Below are 10112 nucleotides of genomic sequence, written 5' to 3'. Positions count from 1 at the left end.
ATAATTCCATAAAAGTACACCGAGTCATATCATTTTTCAATGCCGGAAAATCCGCAATCAATTTCCGATAAAACCAAACAGTTCCGTCCCCCTTATACTCCAAACAATTACAATATGTCCCTTTCCCATATAAAAAATGAACAAGTATAATACAAGAAAACTACAACGTTAGTACTTACCAATCTTCCAATCTCTCCTAGTAATAAAATATCTTCTTCGCAAAGTTAACACTTGATGTTCTTGGTGCCCTCTTCTTTCTAAATGTACACATCATGCAAATGCATCAGTATTTATATGCCCTTCAATCTTTCCAGAAGTTTCGAGTGTGTTCTTTCCCCTATTCCAACAATAATAAATTAAAAAAGAGATCTGGAAGTTTCCAGTGCTTTCTTTCACTCATACCAACGACCCAAATTTCTAGCATATTCTCCAGCAGCAGCTGTCGCGTTACATGTGCTGAATATTAATGAATTACCTTGTTCTACGTGTGTGATCTGCATATTTTATTTCCGAAAAGGTTTTTTCTGTATTCTGCTTGTCCAATTAACATTTCTTTTGACCGGAAACCATTTATTATATGTCATGTTACCTCCGGCTGCACCTGCATACATTATGTGTCATTAGTATGCGGAAAAAAAGGGTGTATCCATTTTTCACACTGTCAACCGAGTGTGTATTACGAAGTGCTAAAATGTCAGAAAAGTAAACACTCATGAATATTCATGAGTGTTTACTAGTTTTCCCATAACTACTGAGCCACAACCCTACTTTCATGTGTAAACCAAGTAGCGGTTCGGATGTCACTTTCACTGAAAGTCTTCTCCTTGATAACCTTACGTAAGGATGTTAAGCCTAAACATACAAAACGAAAGCAATATTTCTGCATGCCTGTTGTTTTATAAAGAAGCTAAGATTGCTTAAATATATTGATTGAAATTGGTAAAATTTATCGATTGCCTACGTAGCTTCCAACATTAGCTTGGATTGGACTTCCAATGATATCTACATACTAAATTTGTAATTTAATACCTCAATTTAGCGTACTGATTATAATACGTTGACCTTTAAATTTTACATGGAAAACAATAACAGGATTTTCCCGTTATTGTTTTACATTTAAAATAATGACGGGATTTTCCCGATGGTTAGGGCGGGAGTTTCTCAATTTAAGAAATTTGCTGACCGGACTTCTTTAAGCTTATGGGACCTCTTCCAGCACAACCCCGTTGTTGCATAATGACACCAAGGCGAAACAAACTTATTTCTGTGAATATGTAATATAAATACATAAAGCAAAATATCTAAATTAAAAAACCTGGTTTAAACTGCCCCCCAAAAACAGGTTTTTGGCATTTTCAGAATCAACTATGATTTTTGCCAACTCTGCTTACTTTTGTATATAGGAGGTTATTTTTTTTTATTATATACATTGGTTAATCCTTTGGAATTCATAATGTAAAAATGTTGAAGTAAAATTGTTTAAAATATCTTTTCGAAATTCATGGTTTATTTTCGAGTTTTTATATTATTATCGGCATCAACCACTAATTAAATGACTTTTTGTGTTATAGAGAAGCGAAACAAAGTCTGCTTTATCAATTTAAAGCAGAAGTTTGAAAAAAGCCCAAAATTTCCCAAACAAAAAAGCGAAGCAGAAAAAAACCGAGTTTTTTCCAAAAAAGCCGGTTTTTTTCCGAGCCCTTGCATCTCTAGTTTGGTGAGCGAGACGAGGTTATATACGCTCGTATACATATATGAATTGGGTAAATATGCCTAATTTCGCAGTATCACATAATGTGAAGAATTTGGAACTTTGGAAAGGTTATGAAAGTAGTTCTCCGCATGTATAATATATGGCAGGTAATCCTTTATGATAAGAAATGTTGTCCTGCTTTGCCACCTGCCGGGTTTCTCAGAAACTAGATGAAATAGAAAAAGCAGTGGGATTTTTCGTGCTCGTTTGGACGTGAAGTACAGCTACTCATTCACGAGGGGTTTGTAGCATATATATACCTACGTAAATGTGTAGAGGAAATCACAAGGAATGTAATGATATATTCAAAATATATAGCCATCGTATAAAGTTTAGTACAGGCTTCAGTTTCGTGTCGGTATGGCTATTTGTAGCTCCGGTACACGAGCAAACAAAGGCAAGTAGACTTTGTTGTAACAAGCTCTCTAGAAGGCAACGTTGTCAAACCTAACACATAGCATTGTGGGATATTTTGTTGTAGAAACGTTACTGCTGTAAACGCTTGTTGCCATTTAAAATGATTATTCCGACATTTTAGAATTTTGCTGAGGGGAAGGGGGGAGGATGCGACATAGACAGACACCTGCTCCGAAGGCTCGAAAATTCTGTGAAAGACCTAAATCAGCAAGATAAATGCCACAGGGAACATTCAGAATAGAAGCTACTCCTAAGCGTGCCCCAACCAGAAGAATTGCAGAAGTGAGAAACAATAACATCTGCCAGTCATGTGGAGGACATTCTAAACATGGCAAAGAAGGTGTGAAATGGACCCAGTGTCTCCATTGCTTGGATTAGTTCCATGAATTTTGTCAAGGCTTAACGTGCTATCCGCCTGATTTCATGTGCGTTGGTTCCAGGGAGAAAGATGTCTTGTGCTTTGAAAATTTGGTTCTCTTTCACTTGATCTTACCTAAGCCTGGTTTGTTTATAGCCTTACTGGAGCACTCAATTCTCTTGGTGTTCTATTGTTTTATATTGTAGCTCTTTCATCAACTTCAATGTTTTTGAATTTGTTTCAGTAGTAGCTTTTGTTTAGTTAAATTAATTTGATTTCTTGTATTTTGACCATTTGAAATTCTAACGTTTGCTCTGTCATGTGGGTTAGATAATGTTTAGCTACGTAAGTCTGTTTTGTTTCTAGCTTTGCTGTATTTAATATTACAACTGAACCCTATGTCATCATGTGTAATATTTCTGAATTGGTTTCAGTAGTCGTTTTATTTTTTGTTTAGCTTAGCTAATTTACATAAAATGATTAACGTTTTTACTTAATAATAATAATGATCAATACCTAGGTAAAATGTAGCTATTATGAAAAAATATCGGTGTGTTCATATATATAAATCAGACCCTATCAGTTGGTAACACATATGTCAAATAAGCTTATAGGATAGTGAAAGTAGTAACAAACAGGCAGTACTGCGAAATTAGGTACACCTATTGCGAAATTAGGACATATAACTAGACTTCGGATTTTTGCATATTTGCATGTTTTTTTCCTGATGTGATATTGATATGCTCTTTAAACAGAAATTCGTTTCAGCTGTTTTGGGGTAAAATAGTAGAGTTTTATAGTGCATATATTTGCATATTTCGGAGGTTAGTGCATGTTTATGTCGTTATTGCATATAAATGCATATTTAAAGAAACGACCAAATTCATAATTTTTAACGTGCAATAACTTTCGTCATAAATGGAATTCAAAGTTTCTAAAATAAATAAACTCAAGATCTTGAAATGGTTCTTTGTTATCGGCTTCGAATATCTTCCAAGGTCATGTAAAAGGAGAATAAGAAAGGGGCGAGTGATTCATCCTCCCGGCAGTGATGCATGCTTGTCATCTTTTATATATGATATATATAAGATATAAATAACGGTGCCAAATCACCTAGAACATAATTTCCACGTCATCCATCTCGGAAGTTAAAGTTACTACTGTTGTGTGTGTGTGTGTGTGTGTGTAGATTTGAAATTGTGTGGTCCTGTGGCAGTATAAAAATACCGAAAGAAAAATCTTCTAGAAATTATCTCCTGAAACAGGGTACATTTAGTTGAAGTGTCCATTCTTGTCCGATGAAAAACTTCACGTAAAATTCAAGTAAAAGAGGGAGGGCCATTTCAAAATTTGGCCACTTCGATCACCTGTAGTGACAGATCTTCAAATTCGAAATTTAACTAGCTCACAATTTTGTCCAATTTTCGTCCATTTTAGTTCACAGAAAAAAAAATTTGTACCATTCAAATAAACGAGGGAGGGCCACTTCAAGATTTGCCCACTTCAATCACCTGTAATGCAACAAGTTCAAAATCTGAATTTTAAATAGCTCATAATTTTGTCCGATTTTTGTACATTTTTGTACTACCAAGAAAAAATATGTACCATTGAAACAAACGAGAGAGGGCCATTTGAAATTTTGGCCACATCGATCAGTGTAACATGCTCAAATTCGCATTTTAACAAGCTTAGAAGTTTGTCCAATCTTTGTACCACATACAAAACATTGTGTACCATCCAAATAAACGAGGAGGGTCGTATCAAAACTTGACTAAGGTGATCGATGTGGCCAAAATTTTAAATGGCTCTCTGTCGTTTGTTTCGATTATAAAAAAAAAATCTTCGTGGTTCATCAATGTACAAAAACGGGACAAAATTATGATCTAATTAAAATTCGAACTTGAAGATGTCGCACTAAAAGTGATGCAACTGGCCAAATTTTGAAATGGGCCTACTTTGTTAATTTAAATGGGGCAAAATTTTTTCTTGAATTGAAAAAAAGGATAATAATTGGACAAAATTCTGAACTAGTTAAAATTCGAATTTGGAGATGTCGGCCGACAGGTGATCGAAGTGGCCCAAATTTTGAAATGGCCGTCCGTCGTTTATTTAAATGATACAAAATTTTTCTTGGGTGGAAAAAAATGGACACAATTCTGCTCTAGTTAAAATTGAAATTTGAAGGTGTAGCACTACAATTATTGGACCTTCTGAAACAATGAATTGAAGTCGAGAGACGTTAACAATTCAAGAAGATATATTTTGCAAAGTGTATGCTAAACAAGTAATATTTTCAAAGTAAGTATGCTTGTTTTTAGAAGAGGACATTTCCATTTTGTTCGATAGCAAAAGCTTAAACTTCAGCAGCGCCCTATTTTTTGGCCTTCTTATATAGCAGTTTCAAGTCTGGTAATGAGTTCTACAAGTATGAAACAACCCACGTGTGGATTTTTATTTATTTATTTATTTATTTTATTTTATTTTTATTTTTTAATTTATTTATTTATTTTTGCATACTCGACAGAGTTCATCCCAAAAAAACCCTTTAAAATGTATTTCGGGACGAAATGAACAACCCTTTTGAAAATAAACTCTGTAATTAATTTAAATATTTGCTTTACAAAATCTAAAACTTGTCGCAGCAGTTACTTTTTGAGATAAGTTTCCGAGTTTTCCTTTAAGGAGTTTATGAGATTATTTAAATATAAGGTTGTGTTGCTTTGATAACCCCAGTCTTTCGAAACGTAACTTACCTACTAAGTCTTCTGTTATGTTTTCGGCGATGACTAGGACTTTGTAGTGATTTGAGCTGTTTGATTCAATAACGAAACAGGCTCCGCCAAGACCAATCGGACAAACATATTTTCAAAAACCACAGTCAATAGACGAGAAAAATCCTGGCATAAAATTCTAGTCTAATGCAAATAAAGTGTTCCTGGGAACAACGACGCACGAATTGCAGATTTATCGGCAAGAAACATTGCTTCTTTGAAATACTGTCCCTTAACGACCTGTAACACGGAAGGAACATTTTCGATGTACAGTAATGTTTTGACTGACAAATGCAGGCTTTTGCCAGAAAATACCGAAAACTACATAGTTGTCTATTGTAGCGTGAATGCATCATAGTTGTACACCAAGTATATGTAGTTCAAATAATACAACTTTTTTCTTTAAAAATAAACAAATTTCTCATTTAACTTTAGTTTTTGATTGGTGCATATTTATCCTTTTCAGTGCATATTTGCATATTTTCAGTGCATATTTTCGTGATTTTTAGCGCATATTTGCATGCATATATTGCCGTTTTTTAGTGCATATCGATCCGAAGTCTACATATAACTGCGAAATTGATACCAATTGTATTTTGTAGTTCGACGGAACATTACTAAATATCTAAACACAGCAAGAAAGTATCAACATATATATTTAGTCAGGTTAATATGTACCTCCAAACTGTCAAGTCTGCTGTTATTTGCAAATTATATATTTGGTAATATGTATGAAAATATGGAATTTATTGCGAAATTAGGCATACTTGCCCTATTTCAACGAACATTTAATTAATGAACATCTTTCCTATGATCATGTTTTTCAGTTGGTTTTCATTCTACATACTTTGATGTTATCTTTCTTCTGTGATGCTGTTGATGCTTTTGTACAGCCACCATTACATGACTTTAGAATTTGATTATATTTCCTCACCAACAAGACTAATTCAAAGAAATTACTATGATGAACACTTCTATTGTTCACATCTACAACGGCTTCCTCTTGCTTTCCTCTATAAGCCAAAGCTTGTCTTTTGAGAAACCAATAATATCAATTGTGAGCATTAAAACTTTCCCAAAAGAGTTCTGAAGAGCTCAAGAATGTTCAAATGTCATATTATTACATTTTTTTTTTAAAAAATATTTTATTCTATCTTTAAATTGTAAAAAAAAGTGCAAAATACAGGAAAGCGGATAAAAAAAATAAAGTGGTAGCATTTCCGATAATCAAACCGCTCCCTCCTCCGATTTTTAAAACCCTATTCATGGGAGAATTGTACACAGCCTAGCACTATATGTTGAATGCATCTATCTAGCACTAATAATTAGGGTAAAAATATTCGAATAAAATATTTTTCCTAGAAGTAGGCACATTCGTCTTAATCGTGTTGGCTTATCCAACTGTACTCCTGTGTAAAACTCTGCTTTCTATAATAATAATAATAATAATAATAATAATAATAATAATAATAATAATAATAATAATAATAATAATAATAATAATAATAATAATAATAATGTAGTCAATGTGCATTCGTGCCTCACATGAGACACGTTGGTTCAACAGGTATATATAGGTCTATATATGACAATATAATTATATGTGACAATAAAATAAAAATTTCAGAAAAGAAAAAGAAACATGTATTGTCATGTTTAGAGCTCTAAATACAGTACAAATATAATTTATTTACAATACAAATTATTATCACAGATCAGGTCCCAATTTGACACACTTACTCATTATGTTACGTCGAGTTCATCTTGAATAACACAGACGAAAGCAAAACGTATTTATACCCAACCTAAATTTGTTGAGTTTCAGTTCAATAAAAAGAATGCCACCAAGAATAGAAATGCACCAGTCATTTTTGGTTATGCTTTCTCCATACACTGGGCTGTTGAACTTCATACATACACAGAAAGACACAGACACGTTGTCATGAGAAATAAATATGACACAAAGAGACAGAAATACTGAATTTTTAAAGAAAGTCGTACTTTTTCAGGCTTCGAAAACCCAGTCACAAGGTAACTTTGGCATTCTAGAAGCTGGCCATGGCAAATAACCAGCGGTTTTAAATACCCAATAATCATACGACACTTTCACAACTAGAAACACAAGAAGTCCCACTTCCGCTGCAATGATGTAGTAAATATAGTCTGTCCAATCAGAGGGATGAACACATACTAAGTTTGGATCCAGTAGCTCAATCTAAACAAAATAATAATAAATATAATTAGTGTTTAAAATCCATAGCCAAAGTATCTATATATAGACATAGTGTGCAGTCATAAAGACGAATTAAATGGTTATTATGTAATTAAATTTATATTTCATATGAATAATAATATAGCATTAAAATATCGCTACTATGAACCACGGACGCCGATCCTGGGGCTGAGGTGGCCCGCCCCTTCAAGTTTGCTGGGGCTTCCTTAGTTATATTAAAATTTTCATTAATTTCTTAGGTATCAGATAATGAAACACTAACTGAATGCCGTCCACCGACCATAATGTTATACAGAAATCGGTGCCATTGAAGAACCAACTTCGACTATCCACGTTGCGCTGTAGCAAACACTTCCCAAAGTAAATTGTAATACTAAACGGTAAACTCTAAGACTGCGCGTTACGCTAATTCTAATATTACAGTCACACTAATGGATGTTGTTACATGCGCTATCAGGTGTTGAACTTCGCAGGCAATTTGCATATTTAAAACTATTGCGACGATTTATTTGCATAGCTTGAAAGCTTGCATTGTTTGAATTGAATTAATTCAAAGTAGGGCAAGGACCGTAGCCATATTTAAATTTGAGGATTAATATTTATGTAACGCATGTTTGGCCACTTAATATCCTGTATTTGATACATATTTTGATTTGTTGCTCTTTGATGAGCAGTGGAAGTTGGGTGCAGGCAGAACAACTAATTTATGTAGTAGGATAACTCCCTATGCTGTGCATGGTTTCAAAATATTGGTGCTGCAGCCTAGACGCTTGTTTTGCTACTATGATTTAGTCATGTGAGTCGAAAAAGAGCATCATTGGAAACTAAAAGAACAAATTTAGTTTGCTCGATTTAGCAATGGAGTGCGTTTTACTCATTTTTTTTTTTTTTAAAAATCTAAAATATTACATGTACTTGAACGAATTGTAACGACATGTACTTGAATCAGGTTGCAACAGAATGATTTTTCTTAACTTTTCCCCTTGGCTCTATATTTAAAAGCACCCAGTAGGAATTCACATATCTGGCCCAAAGCTACTAGATACACAAAAACAAAGTAATGGAAGATGACAGTAATCAAAATATGGAGCATACCAAACATGAGGTATTCAAGAAGTTAATCCAGAACGTGTGACTACCCCGAGTGGCCATATAATCACCTGTTCGGTCAGATAACTGGTCGTGCAAATCCTGAACATGTCTGCAGTATACTATCCCACGGTTGATGTAAATCTTAGTGCAGCTATGCGATGGTTATTGCCAGAATCTGGTTGACGTTAAGATGTTTAGGTCCGGAGATCTAGCAGGTCCGATGGAAGATCGCTTTTCTGTCGACTAGGGTGTTCCGAGAGATCCTTTGCCTAGATTTTTCCAGGTGCGTCAAGAGAGCACTGAGATGACCACATCAGTTGTGTGGGAACCATGTGTTTCTCATCGTCGGTATAGTGTATTACTATGCTATACAATATATAGCGATGGACGATTAACACATCACGAATCACATAATTCTGCGGCATCAAGCAATTAACGCGATGTTAACTAGCATTTAAGTGTGTATTAATTTTAACAATTGTTGGTGACACTGGAAATATAGTATTTTCAGACATTCCTTGTATATGAATTTGTTAAAAATACATTCTTTATTTATTTAACATAGCCAAGATGTTAGAGTATCAATTGATTATATTAGCATTAGGAGATAAAATGTTTTATATTTCTAAAGAATAGAACCCAACAGATACTTACAGGTTCATTTATATCATCACAGATAATATCCTGATAATCTTGAATTTTTTTCGAGTTCTGCTTCAGCCATACCTGGAAAAAGAATTACAAAGTAGCAGCAAAAATATCGATAGAGCTAAATCTAAAGTCATTGGGCCGTATGCAGAGTTGTTTTGACGTATGATTAGCGTCATACTAAAGACCTGACTACTGCAGAAAACATATGTTAGTTGAACTCTTTAGTGTGGCACTAATCACGCGTCAGGACGACTCTGCATAAGGCCCATTATTGTTTAATAATACTAAGTAGACTATACTATTGTTTAATAATACTAGTATTTATTATCTTTTAACCTGCTGTAAACAATATGATTTATCTTTTATATATAATTTAACTCTTTATTTTAATATTAGACAAATACAATCCTGATGATTAAGGCTATTTTAGTACTTTTGTCTAACCTACGATATTTTAATATTCCACTTACGTACCGTACTTAACATAAAATTGGATACTTTATATTAGTTTTGGGCAGCAATGTATTATCTTGTATATCACAATGCTATACTTAGCTGATACTGTTCTTAGCACTTCAAGCGTGTAATTAATATTATTATTACAATGTTTTATCCGTGCACAGTACTTCGCTCCTTACAAACTCAATCTTTACGAAGTAGACTTAGGCTGACACATGACAGGGAAAGAGGTATGGCCAAATTCCCACCCCTTTAAGTTCTCCGTAAATACTTTGCCGTCTCTTCTGTACAGAAGGGATTAGTATTTTGTATTTTATCACATCGTAAGTGCTTTATGATATTTATGTTGACTTTTCTGTGTAGGTAGGACTCAATCAA

The 10112-nt window shown here is 33.9% G+C and overlaps 1 protein-coding gene across 1 annotated transcript in view; it reads right to left on the bottom strand.

Annotated features, from left to right (window-relative positions):
- Positions 1-6920: 6920 nt before the first annotated feature.
- Positions 6921-10112, bottom strand: part of hfw (leucine-rich repeat domain-containing protein hfw) — a 47423-nt gene continuing 44231 nt past the window's right edge. Inside the window, exons 6-7 of the mRNA XM_081751154.1 lie at positions 9279-9350; positions 6921-7514 (exon numbers count right to left, since the gene is read on the bottom strand). Coding sequence (XP_081607280.1) covers positions 7305-7514; positions 9279-9350 — 282 coding nt within the window. The 3' untranslated portion in view covers positions 6921-7304. The remainder of the gene's footprint in view (positions 7515-9278; positions 9351-10112) is intronic.

The sequence above is a fragment of the Thermobia domestica genome, chromosome 3 (genome assembly GCF_964235325.1).
Source record: "Thermobia domestica chromosome 3, izTheDome1.hap1.1, whole genome shotgun sequence".
NCBI lineage: Eukaryota > Metazoa > Arthropoda > Insecta > Zygentoma > Lepismatidae > Thermobia > Thermobia domestica.
The sequence above is the reverse complement of the archived record's forward strand: the minus strand, read 5'-3'. Positions and strand labels throughout refer to the sequence as shown.